The sequence below is a fragment of the Xyrauchen texanus genome, chromosome 8 (genome assembly GCF_025860055.1).
Source record: "Xyrauchen texanus isolate HMW12.3.18 chromosome 8, RBS_HiC_50CHRs, whole genome shotgun sequence".
Lineage (NCBI taxonomy): Eukaryota > Metazoa > Chordata > Actinopteri > Cypriniformes > Catostomidae > Xyrauchen > Xyrauchen texanus.
Genome location: NC_068283.1, coordinates 32158068 through 32176738, shown reverse-complemented (window position 1 = coordinate 32176738; position 18671 = coordinate 32158068). Strand labels below are relative to the sequence as shown.

Sequence of the window (18671 nt, the reverse complement as noted above, 5' to 3'; positions counted from 1 at the left end):
TTACAATGTAAGTGAATGTGGCCAATTTTTGAACGTTAAAATACTGTTTTAAAAGTATTGTAAAAATCACTTACTAACCTTTTCTGTGTAAAATTCTAGACAATTTTAAAACATTGTTACTATGATGATGTAATGTCAACTAATCCTAAAATGACTCTTGAAAATATTTTGTGTTAATCAACATTATGCTACAAATGCTGTTGATTGAGCTTGACTTGTATTGAACCCAGTATATTTAAGAACATGGCACTAGCAATGCCAGCGTTTTAGGTTCCATTGCCAAGGAGCACACTGTTAAAATGTCCCTTGATGGACTTAAATTGTTTTGTATAAAAGCATCTACCAAATGCATTAAAGTAAATCAGACATTACAGTAGTCAAAGCTCTATAAAACTAACTTTACTGACACATCTGCTTCCTAAGACACATTCATTATAGTAGTAATTCCATAGTTGCATCAGCTTGTCAGAGTATAACATGTCTGTCTCAGCTGGTGTGTAGTTTTGAAATGCTACATCATTACAAGGCTTAGATAATTGATGTGCACCGTATCAGTAAAATGATTACACTTATATAACACTTTTTTTCTATCCTCAGAGGTTACCAAAGTGCATTACACTGTGTCTCAATCACCCACTCACACACACTCATACACCAATGGTGGCAGAGCTGCCATGCAAGGCACTATCCTGCCATTGGGAGCAACTTGGGGTTCAGTGTCTTGCCCAAGGACACTTCGGCATGTGGAGTCATGTGGGCCGGGAATGGAACCGCCAACCCTGCGATTAGCAGCCGACCCGCTCTACCACCAGAGCCACAGCCGCCCTATGTACTTTGGCCCAATGTCCATCCATTAATATAAGCTCTTTAGATTTATAGTTGAGGATTGTTTTTGGTAAGGCAAAGACTACCAGTTAAACCCCGGGTAGAGTAAACCCTTGAAATGTATTTACAAAGATCCCTATCCCAGTAATGGTCTTTAATAACTGGTTGTCTCAGCAGATACTGTACAGCACATAGATTCAGAAAGGGCAAATGTGATCATACATATACCCTACTCCCTTCAAAGGACAGATCTCTTGCCGTGGACACTCTGAAGGGAGCATGAAAGTACTGTATGAATGTAACCTTCACTAATAGTCTTGTTTGTCTACATCTGTTTGGAATGATTTTGGAAAATGTGTCCACTTGAAATAATGAATCAAAAGAATGCCCTTGAGTAACTTCAACACAGAGAAAAAACATCTCACCATTTTACAAAAACGCAACCACTAGAAAATTAGAAACTAATATTCTTTACAAAATGGGTAGTGTGATAGACTCTCCCCTCACTAAGAGGATGAATGAGTGAAGGCTGAAGATGGAGGTAAAAAAAGAGGGCAAGAATTCCACCATTTCTCTCACCAAGCGAAACGAGAGACAAGCTGATCCTGGTCACCTAAATCTTTCTGTACTTTCTTCCTCATGTAAAAGATGGGACAGTCTCGACTGAAACACAGAAAAGAACAGTATATGGGTTGTTCAAGTTAGCTAGCAGTTGTCATGAACGCCGGTGAAGGCTCCTCAATCGGCCACCGGAGAGCTATCTCTCCCGAATACTGACTTAAGACTACATTTCCCATGCGCCCACATTCCTGGTCTGATTCAACCACAGCTGTTCCTAATTATCTTCCACTATTTAAGCCCTGTTTGTCAGTTCACCCATTGCGAAGTCTTGTTTGCCTTGGCTACATGTCTGAGCGTTATTATCTCCCTGCATTGATCATCTGTGTTTTTGACCCTGCCTTGTACCTCCGATTACGTCTGATTGCCGCCTGTCTTTGTTTTGTTTGTGCCTGGATCTTTACCATTGCTGTCTGCTGCCTGCCCAGAACTTTTGCCTGTCTGACTACGATTCTGCCCTGTCATTGATAACACTGTTTGCCTGGTTCTCTATCTACGCCTGTACTACTGAGATTGTCTTTATAATAAACCGCACATGGATCCCACTCAGCCTGAGTCCTTGTTACAGCAGTCAATTAACTTTGAATTTATAAACTAAAAAGAATTAAAATGGCTTCGGATTTACTCCAAGTCTAACGGAATTGGTAATGACACTAATAAAGCTACTCTCAGATCATGTAAAAATCATGGTGACAGCAGTACTTAGGTCAGTAATCCTTTGTTTAAAATTACATCGTTTTAAAAATGTATATACAAATTATATATATATATTAATACAAATATATTACACAATATACACATTGTACACAAACATCAAATTAATTGTAAGGGGGGAAAACAAAAAGCACTTTTTATACATATATTATAGAGGGGATTTTTAAAGGTTAAAAATAATTGTTTTCAAATGTAACTTTTCAACACTAAAAACATTATCTTCCTTTTAAACTAGAATGTTTCTTTTTTACAAGCATTTATTCTTTAAAGTAATCCTAAGGAACAGAAAAGTTAATTGAAGAATCATCTAATAATTTAAAGAATATTTGTTTAACCATGTGTGTGTGTGTGTGTTCATACCTGGTACACAGAACGTCTTCATGTAACGAACCTTGACAGCGCTGACACTGAGTCCATAGTCGGGAGAATTTCTCCTCTAGAGCTGACAGATGAGCAATCTAAAGACACACACAAACAAACCTTCAGATGGACTAGTCCCCTACTTATGATGCAAAATTCCACCAGTATGTGTATGAATAAAACAAACCTCTTTTTGATAAAGCTCAGACTCTTTCTTTTTGCAAAAGTCGCATACAGCCGCTGCAGAGAAGAAAACCAGTTATTCACACATCAAGTATTGTGGCAATTACATATGAGACTCACACACATACAGTACATCCGTACCATCAGTTTTTAACACAGCTCTGCAGCCGATACAAGTGCTTCGTTTCTGAGCGAAAGCCATGAGGCCACCAACCTTGGACGTCAAGACAGTCTTACAGCGTGTGTGATCTCCCTCTGAAACACAGTGACACACAGTAACAACACATTTATTAACATCACCTCTCCAAGCATGACTTGTTGAAAGCATGAGAAAATATTTCTGTGCTTGACGTGTCCCATGTTAATGTCTGGATCACACGAGTGGAGTTGGTACTCACTCAGTAACACACTCTCGGCTTTGCTCTCACCCAGTATGGGCTCAAAGATGCGCAGTAAAGGTTTAGACAACTGCTGCTCCAGGTAGTACTGTGTGTCTATTGGAATGTTGTTCTCCAGCACATATATGGGGTCCTAAGACACAAATCATTAACAATAAAACATTAACAACTAACTTATTTATAGAGCAAGACTTCAAAACATCAACTAGCCCATAAAGGAAAACACACAAACACACACTAAAAGCAAACCTCTGATTTCATATATGCCGCCACTCCTTTCGCTGCTTTGATTATGACATAAGGAACTCGATCTCCAAGGTTTGGAGCGCTTCCAGCATCACGCTTTCGCATCCTAGAACACAAACATCAGAGTTAACGTACAACTCACTTTACAAAAACAAATACACACATTTTAAGGTGCACTCAGAAGTGTTTGGTTTACATTTCACTGGCCAACAGATCACACAAATGCAGAGGTTCTCAGGTACTGATACCATTTTAAAAATGCACTGGTTACATTGTCATAATAAAGCTGATGTATGTAACTTTTTCTGTGTTAATAATACTTTCCCCTATCCCAGCTTAATATGCAGAGACAACTATTACAGTGTTTCTGCAGGTATTATGAAGCTAACTTTAAGACTTTTTAAATAATTTTTTAACTAAAGAAAATTTAAGGAATAAACTGAAGGGAACACAATACATCAATATGCTATCTAAATGTAAATGTCTAGGGAGCACATGAAGAGTCATATTTATAGCAACACTATAAATGCAACTTTCAATTGGTCTCCATTACTTTTTAACAAATTTTACAAAAATAAACTTATTTTTGTCCATTTTGGCTTGAACAAACATTTCCCCATTTCTCCAACTTATCTTTCAGCCTCTCAATCGAACTACATCTCTGAATGTAACCCCTCATGCAACATTTAATGCCAAGACCCAAGAAATTAATTTAAGACATGCTGCAATGATGCAGAAGGGTTAATTAAGACTTTAAGATTCGCAGAAATGCCGTATTAGTAAGCCATTCATAGGTTAATTTTCTCAAATACTGTAAGCACTGTCTTTCTGTGGCAATTGGAAAACGTCTCTGTTTGTTTAGTACGACCGCATAGACCTGCCCCAACAACGTAACCAATGCCGTGAATTGGAGGCAGGACTATCTCTTTGTTTGACCAATGGTAGATGGGGGGGCATATTCAGAAAACAAAGTTTATTTTTGCAATTCCGTTGGGTTGTGCTAGTGTCACATGAATTACATCAACTTTAATTCATTGTTTGTGTGAAAGTGTCCAATAACGGGGGATTACCAAGATTAAAAGGAATGTTTCGAGTTCAGTACAAATTAAGCTCAATCGACATAATTTGTGGATTAATGTTGATTACCACAAAAATTAATTTCGACTTGGCCTTTCCTAGTGAAAAATGAAACACTTATAAAACTCTAACCTATATATAGACAGACATTAAAATGCAAACACAACACACACCTCTCAGCGAGTTCGACATGGGCCTGTTTCCCAGCATACTCCTGTGCTGTGCGTGTGAGCTCTTTGGTTATGACCAGCTGACTGATGTCAATGCGGTTGCACAGGAGGTCAGAGATCACCTCTTTGGCATGAGCAACTGCTCCATCAGGGTCTCTGAGAGACAAACGCACCATTACAGAGGAATTACTGTGTGAATTAGTATATGAAAGTTTTCGTCATCACTACAGACACACAAAAAAGCTCTGTTGATGAAGGCTTGTGGATTTATGTCTTCACTGTTAGTTTGTGCATCACTGGTGAAAATATGAAGTCATAGTGGTTTTTGGCATGTGGCAATATCTGTACCTGTCAATGAGGATGTTTTGGAGACATGTATTAATGAGGTTGGCCACTAAAGGGCAGATGTCTCGTCTGACTGTCTCGATACCTTTACATTCCATCTTATCATATTGTTCTGCGTTGGAGGAGAAATACAGCCCTGCGTATCGTTTCTTATTGATCAACAGATAAGGGTAATACACCTGAAAAAAGTGAGACAAAGGGGTTATTATAGTTCAATAGTTCAATACAAGTAAAGCTTAATCAATAGCATTTGTGGCAGAATATTGATTACCAGATCATTTTATTTAGACTCGTTCCTCCTTTTGAATGGGGGATATTCTGAATGTTAAAATACTCCCATTTTAAAAAGTATAGCCATAAGACAAACAATATGCCTGTAAACAAATTACTTGCTAACCATTTCTGTGTAAAGTTAAACCCAATTTTAATTTTTAATAACATTTTTGTGGTAATCAACATTATGCCATAAATGCTGACAAAATATTCCTTCAAAGAGGAATTTCCATAAATTCTCCAGTCATTTATGATTACTGGATTTTACAGATTTAATATATATTTTGTTTTTAAATTTGTAATAAATTTTGCACAAATAACAATTTTGTACTGCTAAAATATTTTCGGGCTCTGAACAACTAAAACAATTTAGATTTTCTCTAGAAAATTCCATGACTCCGGGCATGGACATTTTAAAGTTCCTGATATTTCCAGGAACCTTTTATTATTGGATAGCTGTCTTTATTGAGACTTGAGTTGCTTTCTGTACCTTCTCAAACTCCAATTTAATTGGTGGAATGAAGTGGGAGGAGACCCAATCAGCTGCCTCCTTCCCCAGATTCATTGCCTCTTGCACTGTGGCCACACCCAGTTTCACCATCACAGAGTCAGTGTCTCCGTAGATGACCTGAAAACATGTTGAAAAACATATTAAACTTAACATGTTAAAATCACTGAGTGCATTATATGCATTTAAACATACAGACAAGACAAAACATATCAGTGTAACATGTTAATTACCTTTGCATCTGCTTGGTAACCATTAGCGACCGTGTATTTCGATTCCACAAGCTGCTTGGTCTGTTCAATCATCTGTCTACCAAACCCTGTGACACTCTTCAGAGCAGATACAGAAAAAAGCAACAACAAAAAATACGGTCAGCTAGCCTCTCTTACCATCTCTATATGAAACCATCTGGGTTCTTGACAGTATTTGCACATATGTGAGAGGTAAAACTGACCTGTGAGATCTCCAGGCAGGGCAGTTTCCCCACCTGAGCCCCAGTAAAACCATACACTGAGTTAGCACTGATCTTCAAAGCCAACTGCCTACCGTCCAGCACCTGCTTTTTAAAGGGGTCCATCTCTTTCTTAAGCTCAGCCTTTGCCCTGTATACACAACTTATTTACTGTACCTTAACACGCACGCACGCACGACGCACACACAAAACCTTAAAGGGATATTTCTAAGGGATAAGTCTAAATTACTCTCTTCTGTGGAACACAAAGGGATGTTAAGGACCGACAGTCTCAGTCATCATTCACTTTCATTGCATTGGTGAACATAAGAGTTGATGATGGTGAATGGCGACTGAGGCAAACATTCTGCCTTATATCTCCTTTTGTTATGCACGGAAGAATATCATACAGCTTTGGAATGACGTGAGGGTGCGTAAATTATTTTATTATACATTTTAGGTAAACTAGCCCTGTAAGAGTTTTGGCTTTCTTTCAATCAAGCTTAATATGTATACATTTTTAACTTGGTTAAACAAAGATCATGATCTAATGATAAGAAGTTATTGTTAATATACATGATCAAGTCTTCAGTAAGTTTTGTGGTTGTGGAAATGATCACCTTTTCCTGGCACTCAGCAGATTTTCCAGGATCTCAGGGAGAAGACCCTTCCTCACAGTGCTCTTCACAAACAGATCATCTGTAGGGGTCTTAATAAAATCTCCTGGAGCCAGACTACACAAATACAGGAGTTTAATCTTTAAAAAAAATAAATAAAAGTAACCTAATAAAACTGAAATGAAATCTTGAAATTGTATGAAGTTCACACACACCCCCTCACCCCAGTTTGTCGACTTGGCCTTTCTGCAGGAGTGTAGTGTAACACAAATTATGAGTCATCATGATGGAGGGATACAGGGAGGAGAAATCCAGAGTTGTTATAGGAATACTGTAATACCTTTAAATAAACACACATGTCAAAAAAAGAAGAAAACAATTACGTCAGTGAAATTGTGCCCTCATTGAATTTTGTGATGATTCTCCAGGCTCTTAATTAAATGTAGATTCTAGTGTAAAATCAGAGGTTGCGCCTTTCATTGCTTCTGACTGTTTAAACACATTAATTATTCTTTGATGGGAAAAAACGTTTATTACAGGGATGCACGATACTATATTTTCTTTCCCAATCCGATACCTGAACTCTTGGTTTATTTTGGCAGAGCACACCAGGAAGTTTGTTGAGTGTGTATGTAGCCTAGTTCACAGTAGTTTAATAAACTTCTTATTCAAAATCTGGTGAAATGCTCCTCCGATGGCTTTCTCAATGCATGTTATCAGTGAACCAAACTATCGAGCATCTATATCTGAGATGTTGTTTGTGTGTAGCACCAGAGACTATTTAGCAGAGACGGACCACTTTATTAAAATGAATGGGAGAAATTGAAATGCCTGACGGTCAATAGATGTAGAAAAGGAGGTCCCACCTTACAGGTAAATACAGACATCACCTGTCAATCCACTCGAGAATGCTATACAATCCAGCAAAATTGTGTGTTTGTTTTTAAGCATAATACCAGGTAAAGAGGCACAATGTATTATACCAATGTAGTCAGATTTTACTGCTGATTTGAAATATGCTATTTGATCGTAATTTTGACCAACCACTTTGTAGATCAATACTATAATCAACAAATAAAAAGCCTCAGATTTTTTTTATGAAATTACACAGAAAATGACTTGAACTTTGACTTGATCTCAAAACTGTCACATCTCATATAATTTGGTTAATGACAGCATACCGTAATATGTACCGAAATTAGCAACAATTTGATATCGTACCATTTTATAATTTGTTATAATACAAGTACCGGTAAACCGCACAACCCTAGCACACATTAACTGAAACACACTGCAAAGTGCGCATGCATAATATATCCTATTTAGAGCAGCCTTTTGTGATTCACAAAGCTAATCGCATGTCTTCAAGCGGCTTTGAATAAAATGCTTAAGTCATATGGGCTACTTTAATGGCGCTTTTAATGTTATTTTATGTCATTTTTAGAGCTTGATAGTAATGACCATGACTAGAATCAGATTTGGTTAAGAACATCAGTATCAGAACTGATACCGATCAGTGCAGCCCTAGTTTATTATAAACCAGGATGGTCAGTGATTGCAGCATGAATGTGGCAGGTACAAACCCTTTCTCTGGCTCTATGACTGTGCCTCCTGAGTAGTCCTCTCCACCCTCTGTCCTCACAACAGGCATCACCAGATCCTGCTTCATAGCCTAAACCCAAAAGCAAAATAATAATTAAACCATAAACAAAATGTAAGTATAAAGTTGGCTGAGTATGTTATGATAATGTGTGGGTGTCACAAAGAGACAAGCACAGACCTGTCTCAGAAGCTGAGAAACCACTTTAATCTGCTGTCCACGAGACAGCAGGTAGGTCAGTGGCACCCCAGTAACTCTGGCCATTTCCATGTAATTAATGACACACATTAACTTCTGCAGCAAGCGCAGCGGCAAATACGCATCCTTCAAACAATACACAGCCAAACGTCTTCGGGTTTGCTCATTCCCATTCTAATCAGGGACAAAGACACAAAGCTTTATGAATTATTCTGATTACTAGGATGGGACTCTGATTGACCATAAGAATGGGATAGAGATTTCTGATTGGCTGCACCTGAAGATCCGTAATGATGGAATGCTGCACATCCTCTTTCTGCTCCTGAAGAAAATGGAAACTGACAGAATTCAGTGTGTAAGAGCGGAGTTTATAATCCCTGAGCAGCACCTAAAACAGTAAGAAAACACTGTGGGTTACAGAACATGCAAATGAATGTGGCTGTCTGACGGCACAACTGTGGTTCTATTGCACAAAGCTGAAGTTGTGTGTTTCACCTGCAGTAGGTCAAACTGCACTCTTCCCTCCATGTTGACAGTTTTGTTCTCTCGGCGGCCCATCTGCTTGCTCTGAAAGCTGGAATCTTTCAGAACTGATTTAATGCCCCACACACGGCCCAGATATGGGAACAACTTCACCTGTTGAGAGGGACAAAAATTATGGAGGATCCACGTTTCCTCAAATCAACATCATCCCTACTCTGCAATCACTGGATCAGATGATTTAATGAAAATTAATTTTTAGAATTAAAAAACCTCTCTGAACTAGAGGAAGACCAATATATCGGTATTACCGATTAATCATTGCCGATAGTTGCTTTTTGGAACTATTGATTATGGGCAAAATTCTAAGCCGATAGTTGACAATAGTTTTAATTGAATTAATGTAGGCTATAAAAAGTTTGATATGGTAAATACTTACATTTGATGTCAGAAGTTTACCAACACTTAGGTTGAAGTCATTAAAACTCTTTTTTTTTTTTAACCACTCCACAGATTTAATATTAGCAAACTATAGTTTTTGGCAAGTTGTTTAGGAGATCTACTTTGTGCATGACAGGAGTCATTTTTCCCAACAATTGCTTACAGACAGATTGTTTCACTTTTAATTGAGTATATCACAATTCCAGTGGGTCAGACGTTTACATACACTAAGTTAACTGTACCTTTAAGCAGCTTGGAAATTTCCAGAAAAATTATGTAAAGCCTTTAGACAATTAGCTTCTGATAAGAGGTGTACTGAATTGCCTGTGGATATATTTTAAGGCCTACCTTCAAACTCAGATCCTCTTTGCATTACATCATGTGAAAATCAAAAGTAATCAGCCAAGACCTCAGCAAAAAATTGTGGACTTTCTCAAGTTTGGTTCAACCTTGAGAGCAATTTTCAAATGCCTGTGCGTGGTACATTTTCAAAACTACCATGTTCATCTGTACAAAAAATAGTAAGCAAGTATAAACTAGGGATGTGCGCGAGTAGTCAAATACTCGAGTATTTGTTTTGCAATAAGTATTCGAAAAGTAATACATTTTATTTTACTATTAGTAAAATACTATTAGAATTTCGCAAAGTTTTGCTTTGCTGGCCATATATGCAGTGAATATACCATTCCGTACTTTTTTGTTTTCACGCATTGCTTGTTTAAATGTTTTTTTTTTAAAACCCACAGGACATAATATAAGGTTGTTTTGGATGTAATTAGAAGCTTTTTTTTTTAAATGGTGATGCAACCTTTATGACTAAAAACTAATTTTACAACATCTCTTTCTCATTAATTTCCTTCATTTAAATAATTTTTTTATGAGCTAAAATATTCTAATACCAAATTATTGATGAATGCCCATCCCTAGAATAAACACCATGGGACCACACAGCCATCATAATGCTCAGGAAGGACACGTATTCTGTCTCCTAGAGATAAATGTAGTTTGGTGTGAAAAGTGCAAATCAATCCCAGAAAAACAGCAAAGGACCTTGTGAAGATGCTGGAGGAAACAGGTAGACAAGTATCTATATCCACAGTAAAACAAGTCCTATATCGACATAACCTGAAAGGCTGCTCAGCAAGGAAGAAGCCACTGCTCCAAAACCGCCATAAAAAAAAGACAGACTACAGTTTGCAAGTGCACTTGGGGACAAAGAACTTTAACTGGAAAACAAAATGTAACTGTTTGGCCATAATGACCATTGTTATGTTTGGAGGAAAAAGGGTGAGGCTTGCAAGCCGAAGGACACCATCCCAACTGTGAAGCATGGGGGTGGCAGCATCATGTTGTGGCAGTGCTTTGCTGCAGGAGGGACTGGCATCATGAGGAAGGAACATTATGTGGATATATTGAAGCAACATCTCAAGACATCAGCCAGGAAGTTAAAGCTCAGTTGCAAATGGGTCCCAAGCATACCATCAAAGTTGTGGCAAAATGGCTTAAGGACAACAAAGTCAAGGTATTGGAGTGGCCATCACAAAGCCCTGGCATCAATCCGATAGAAAATTTGTGGGCAGAACTGAAAAAGCGTGTGCGAGCAAGGAGGCCTACAAACCTGACTCAGTTACACCAGTTCTGTCTAGAGGAAAGGGCCAAAATTCCAGCATCTTATTTTGAGAAGCTTGTGGAAGGCTACCCAAAAAGTTTGACCCAAGTTAACCAATTTATAGGCAATACAACCAAATACCAACAAAGTGTTTGTAAAGTTCTGACCCACTGGGAATGTAATGAAAGAAATAAAAACTGAAATAAATAATTCTCTCTACTATTATTTTGACATTTCACATCACAATAGTGATCCTAACTGACCTATGACAGGGAATGTTTTCTACGATTAAATGCCAGAAATTGTGAAAAACTGAGTTAAAACGTATTTGGCAAAGGTGTATGTAAACTCATGACTTTAACTGTAAATATAGAGGATTGTAATGAGCCAAGTCTCCATCATTTCAAATAAGTAAGTGTATTGGGGTCTTGCTTATAGTTAAAAGACCTGTGTTGTACACCAAATAATATTTTTCTGGTTAATATTGGGATTTTTATTGCACAATAAACTGCTGGGATTTTATTCATTTTGGACTCTTGTAGCCTCAATGTCTGTGCCCGTTATAGTAAGGAAAGACTTCTAATTGTTTTAACATTCTATAAATCAATTTTAAAAACAATTGGCTGATTAATCGGTTAGCTGCTTTTTCAACCACTTTAGTTATCGTATCAGCAAAATCCACTATTGGGCGACCTCTACTTTGAACTAATACACCACCAAATGTACTGCATCGAGCCTCACTTTACACTATCAGCAAAATCCACTATTGGGCGACCTCTACTTTGAACTAATACACCACCAAATGTACTGCATCGAGCCTCACTTTACACTACAAAGTCCATACAGTAATCTGTAGATTAAATTGCACTAAAACAAATTACCTTTAAGGTTGCAGCTCTGTTCAGAAGGTATGGAAGGTCAAAGTTTTGAATATTGTAGCCGGTGATGATATCAGGATCCACCGTCCTAACAAATTCAGCCCAGCTCTAAGAAAACCGAGGACAGTCACAAAATTGCACACTAGAGATAGGCCAATCTTATGTTGGGCACAAGCTTACTGTAACAACGAGGCTTGAAGTAGCAGGGTGTATGAAAATGAGCATATTGACAAGTGTGCTTATATACGTGTACCTGCAGTAGCTGTTTTTCCTGAGTAAAGCAGAGAATCTGAGAGCCCACTATACTGGCACAACTCTGTAAGGTGAAGACTGTCCGGATAAATGGCTCCTTCTCTCCCTGACGCTGGACCATAGACGCGATCTGAATCACAGGATCAATGTCTGGCTCTGGAAACACACCTGAAATGCACACAAATGCAGTTATCTACATAGCAGCAACTAATAAAATTACAAAACTGAGAATAGTGCCTAAAGAAACCAAAACACACCTTTCCTGCCTGCACACTCTATATCAAAGCTGAGGACTCTGAGTGGAGCGATCCTCTGCCATTCTCCTTCAGCTGGATGACTGATCAGATTGTTCCAGGCCACATCCACCTCATATTTACATAGAGAGACCTGAAATAGAGAGAGAGACAGTGACAAATTAAGAGAAACATATCATGGAATGGCTTTTCCTCTACATTTTTTACCTCAATGTTACTTCATTCTTTTTTACCATTCCTGGATATTGTGAATCAGTTTGTCCTTCAGTCCTCTCTTCCCTCAGTCTGTACTTCCCTTTAGGAAGCTCAATCCAGCAGCAACCAACCATATCACTGTCCACCATGAACCTGCCAGCATACATACAAACAACAAACTTTACATGCTTTATCAAGTCAAGCAAACGATGTCTACCACACATCAGCTTCAGAAAAGGGATGCAACGTTACTTTCGAGTACACACCTGATCTCAAAGTCAATGTTGGCTTCGAAGGCCTGGTAGCTCTGGGTGGAGAAGTTGGCAAATTTAAAGCCCTGCTCCAGGATACGCTTTGCTGGGGCAATTAAACGTGGTATTGCCATGGTGATGCGTAGAAAATCATGAGGATGGTTTCCGTGGTAATGGTACATACCTTTATGGGAATAAGGAACATTCAGTCAGTCAACTACAAGGGATGGGATGATATGGTTATCTCACGATTCAGATCAATATAATATATGAGGTTCACAATTCGATATAATCTCGATTCGATATAATAACATTTAAATTACAAAATATTACTGAATTTGTATTATAATACTGTCACTTTAATGTAAATTTCACATAGTTCTGATTCAGCAAACATCAACGAGAGGTTTCTTTAGCGAATCCATGCTGTGTGAGATGAAAATAAAAATGTATTTTTACTTATTTATCTGACTGTACAGAACAGAAATGATGTAAAGATACATTATTCAATGAAAAATGAGTCGCCTCATCTTCAGTGGACACACGTTATATGGAGGAAATGATCAGTATTTTTCTCAAGCACTTTTCAGCAAAACAAGGTGATTTTCCAGGTATTGGGGTACTTATATTTCTAAAATCTAAATTTAAGCACTTTAAGCACTTCATGGATCTTTTGTCAACTCAAGCAATAGAGAAATTATGATGTTTGACGTTTCATTTCATTTATGATCACATAGAGAGAAAACAATGTTGAAAATGTTTAAATATCGAGTTTTTCCTCGATATGGTTCATTATTTGTTTGGTTCACGATATATTGAAATTCTATATATCATGCCATACCTATCAGCTACAGATTTATTATTCAATATAAACCTTACAAATTATCCATTTATGAACACAGACTATTAAACGTGCTGTAGGACAGTGTTTCACAACTGGTGAGTGCAGGTCTGTTCAAATTGTGTCCTTGACAGCAGGGAAAGAACAATGTCAGTGTTCCTCCATTAAACATTTTCAACAGCCCAAGCAAAATTTCTGGCTACCAAGTTGGGCTGAAATGATTAGTCGACGTTATCAACAAAGTCGACAATAAAAACGTTGTTTGATCTCATGAGATCATTTGAAACTCTAATGATGGCACGAGAGAGGAGCACAGCAGCTCACACCTGATTGAGGAGAGGAAGAATTACACAGCTCAATGTCCAGATGCACTCTAAACTTTCCAAACAGCTTCAGGTGATGTAGATCACAAAATACAATGGAATTATAACAGAAAATGCAAAATAAGGAAATACAGAAGCACTGTCATCGTGAAATCAAGCAGAGCTGGATCTGGCTTGCCACTAAAGCAAAACTTGCATGTCAGAGCGTCTAAAAACAAAAAACCTGGCATTATATCGTTAATGCATCCTTTATTAAAGTTCAAATAATAAGGAAGTGCAACATAAACAAACTACAAAAATGGCATTTCTCTGTGCGGTGAGCGCCACGTCTATGAGTCACGTGAAGTGGGAGAGATAGAAACTGCCTCCGACTGAGGCAACCTCTGGCGCGGGGACACCCGTCCCTCGTGCACGTTTGCTGTAGCTAGATTAATAACGTGATGGATTGCGACATATTGAATCATAATTTTCTATATGTGTCACGTGTGTATCTTATTATGAAGTAAATCGGTGATATGCAGAAGATAGAGTTTGTCTTTGGGAGTTAAAGATGGATTCAAGTAAAAATAAAAGTGAGAGAGTGTAGTCTTACTGCCCTACTACCTAAGCAAACTTAATGAATTTCACTTTATACACACTAAATATGCTTCTCAACAGAAAACGGGATGTGATTAATCTGCTCTGCTAATGATCTCTAAGAGTTGTGTGGATTACTTTTATGCTGCCTAAATGTGACTTTTGGACCACTAAATTGCTCGCACCCATGTACTTGCATTATAAAGACCTGAAAGAACTCTTTCTTCCTCTAAAAATCTTTATTTGTGTTCTGCTGAAGAAAGGCAGTCAGACACATCTGGGATGGCATCAGGGTAAGTGAATAATTGGGTGAACTATTCCTTTAATAACACACAAAAGCACACTCTTTACTCACTCTCTTTCTGGGTGATGTCCACTGCCAGCACAGTGACTGCAATGTTGTCTTTATTGGAACGCATGTCTTTCAACACAGCAGAGTTCAGCTCTCTCTGAAACTCGGCCAAGTGTGCATTTGTAAAACCTGAGAAAGAGACAGGGTAAGAGAGAACTCCTGGCAGATACCACAATACACTTGATAATATTCAACCTAATCGTCTGATTGGTGGCTCACCATTGGGGGCAGGAACATAGAAGTATGGGGAGAATCCATGAATGTGGCAGCACACACTATTTCCACTGTCTGTCACACCAAACATGCGCACGATTGGCACTTTACCCTGTACTTGCCCTGGCATCCCTGCAACTGCAGAACCTGCATTCAGACAAACACACAGGACCACAGGATGGTGAGGGAGAGATCTGGATAATACTATGGACTTGTATGTGTGCATTTGTGATAGAGCATGCATCTCACCAAGGTAGTAATCCAGGTCTATCTGCTGAAAGATGAGTGTGTCTGAGTTTGGTTGAAGAGGAGGAGCATGAGGGCGTTTCCACCGTGGATTAAGATCAGCAGAGAATAAGTCACCTGAACAAAAGTGAACAGAACATAAGGAGGTTAAGGGTCACTGGTGCCAAAAGAAGGCACGTGATTACACACATAGGCTGTTCGGAATTGGAATGGAAAACTAGTTTACTAACTGAATACTGTGCAATACAAGCTGTATACTTTTTTAAATACTTTCTTTTAAAACGAATAAGTGAAATGGGTATTATTCCACAATAAACATTTTTATTTGCAGTATGCTATATTGTCGTCACTTGACCTCATTTTACAGGTGATAAAACTTCGAATTTCAAAAATTTTTTGTTGTAACATTTGGAATCTCATGAAATGGGTCAAAATAAGTGACATTAAAGGTGCACTCAGTAATTTTCGCTACCTGCAGCTGAACTGCAATGCATTAGTGGGGTTTCCCTCTTACATAAAACTCTGGGACTCCCCCAATGTACAGGCGCATATATTTTATATTTGTGTGTATAAATGGGTATAGTTTATAGTGTATGTGATTTTCCCACTGTACTCCCAGAAATGTTAAACTATTTCCGCTGTGATAACATGTAGTTGGGCTCCATCCTATGACATTTGTCATCCCGGTCTGTTCCACGCACATGTGCACTACTCAAACATCCATCACAGCGCCGCTTATGTGTTTACATGACCACATTAAGCCGTGTTCTCAGAGAGAAACCTAGGTGTTAAACCGCTTTCTCTTAATACCTTAAACTGCATAAGGAAATCAGCATTCTTGTTTACATGATGTTTCAGAATGCTGCTTTCTGCTAAAACCCTGTAATAAACCATTTCCTTTAGTGCATGTAAACGTGGTCAGTGACACATAGGGGCATGTATGCAGCATCATTCAAACAACAGATTTCAGTTCCCGATGCCATTGTAGAAATTCACTAATCACAATCGGTCATGATTAATTTAATTCACGAGTGGAAGTGTCCAATAACAAGGTGGTTACTAAGATTAAGAGAGTAGTCCTCAGCTGGTCATTTGATTCCATCATGGCTGCCCCCATGAGGGCACCCCTGCCCCATGTAGAATAAAACAGCTTTTATAAAGTTACTAAAGTTTCATCTCATGTAAATGTTCATGAGTTTATACATATGTGTCGAAAATACTATTAATTTCCTTAGGAGTAAAACTTTATTAATGAGGACAAAATTTATTTAAAAAGTGCACGTTTAAAATTCTGGTTCATCTGTCATACTAAAAACGGAAGGTCAGGTCGAGCACATTGCATGGAATGCAGTACATACACAGCACAGCATGCTCTGTTGTTTACTGCACATTTTGACAAATGTAGTAGTCATCAGTGTATTCTATGCAATACAGAACTTTGCACAGTATACAGTACATACTACATACTGCAGTAAATAGTAAATAAAAAGTAGGAGTAAAACATAGCCACAGATACATACCCACTGGAATGACATCATGACCTGCCTGTCCCTCCCCTGACTCCACCTCCATTTCCATTTCATCAAAAAGGGAAAGTTCCTCCTCAAATTGGGAAGAGCTATCCTCCCATTCAGCGTTAATTTTTCCTTTCTTGGCCTGTGAAGCTCCGCCCATCGCAGGGCCTCCATTGCGCCGTTTGAAGTCCATCCTGAAGCAGTCCTGCAAAATAAGGGGTTAGTCTATGGGCAAATACTACAAAAATAGCAACGCTAAATCACTTTTATCGTGCCAGCTGAATGTATACAGAGAAAAACTCTTGTATCACATTTATTAAGAAGAAAGTGTAAAGTGAAATAAACTGAAAACATCTTACACGTCTCAGCTTCTCTAATGAAGAGCATTCTATGTGGAATTATTACGGAATAAAACTGAAGCAGCCGATTCGAAGAAAAACACTTACTTTAAAACAATAACAAACAGTAGGGGCGTGTCGTCTCTTGACTAATTAGCATCTAATGGGCGGAGCAAATGCAATTTACACGCATAGAAATGAAGTAACGCGAATCTATCAAAATAAAAAGTTTGCTTACTATTTATTGGCTTTGTGTACGAATTTGACAGACACGTCAAAGCCAAGTATGATGTGTTTATTATTATTTATTGACGTTCTGACTGTAATTCTGCTATTGATTCGACATATTTATTACAAAATACTGTAAAAAATATTATGTCGTCTTTCGTTTAACAAGCAAAAGATAAATACATAGGCATTCCTTTAGCGCAAATTGCTTCCTGTTAATACAGTTATTGAAGCGGAGAGATTTATACAGCAACAACATGATCGCATGAATAGTATCCATGCCTCATGTTTACTTTCACAATGCGAATAAAAAGCAACACTAGGAGAACTGGATAGACAAGAAGTTTAGCAAAACATAATAGCAGTATCCAGTCAACAAAGACAGCTAGCAATTTCAAGCGATACCGAAAAAAATAGCTGCACTAAGATATATATGTAAATAAGGCACACGGTAGCCTCTTAATAAATGCTAAATCATTCACCTTTTATTCCAGCTAAGGCTCTATTTTTCCATACTCGTCAAATCTTCCCCACCTTCGCTGTAGTTGTCATGCCACTGGACGTAACGCCCCCTACACACTACTTTCAAAAACGTCGGATTGTGGTACCGTTCATATTACACAACTGTAGGCCTATGTCTTGTCATGGAAGTCGTAGCGTTTTCAAATTACACGAGGAATCGGCGACAGGGGTGAACACATTACAAAACATGTCACTATTGACGAATCCCCGACAAACATTCGTTGGACATTCGGTTTCGCTGTTGTAAGGCACCGTCTGAAAACTCCACTCATGCTAAACATAGGAGATGCCCACTCATTCATTCAATTCAGAATATAACTTCCCAGAGGACAGACAGACATACTGCAGATGAGATTATTACAGTATCATCAATTATATACGTACAGTAATCAATTAGTTTATAAAAAATATTCACTAAAATGATATTTTCTCATTTTAAAGGCTGTAGTAACTTCCTAGAGGATAGATGAATTTACTAAAGGTGAGATTATTACAGTATCAATTATATAAAAACAGTAATCAATTAGTTTATAAAAAATATTCACCAAAATTATAGTTTCTCATTTTAAAGGCTC

At 38.0% G+C, this 18671-nt stretch overlaps 1 protein-coding gene across 1 annotated transcript; it reads right to left on the bottom strand.

Moving 5' to 3' along the window:
• Window positions 1–32: 32 nt before the first annotated feature.
• On the bottom strand, window positions 33–18300 carry LOC127647250 (DNA polymerase delta catalytic subunit-like). Its single transcript, XM_052131388.1, has 27 exons — window positions 18057–18300; window positions 17015–17213; window positions 15498–15611; window positions 15255–15395; window positions 15039–15164; window positions 12959–13127; window positions 12731–12845; window positions 12501–12630; window positions 12245–12411; window positions 11995–12099; window positions 9079–9219; window positions 8861–8971; window positions 8566–8757; window positions 8369–8457; window positions 7009–7125; window positions 6789–6902; window positions 6172–6319; window positions 5951–6046; window positions 5700–5837; window positions 4940–5115; window positions 4595–4747; window positions 3348–3450; window positions 3099–3231; window positions 2842–2955; window positions 2705–2757; window positions 2518–2615; window positions 33–1488 (listed from the first exon to the last, which is right to left on the bottom strand). The coding sequence occupies exons 2-27, from the start codon at window positions 17199–17201 to the stop codon at window positions 1401–1403; spliced, it is 3318 nt and encodes a 1105-aa protein (XP_051987348.1). The 5' UTR covers window positions 17202–17213; window positions 18057–18300; the 3' UTR covers window positions 33–1400.
• Window positions 18301–18671: the final 371 nt, after the last annotated feature.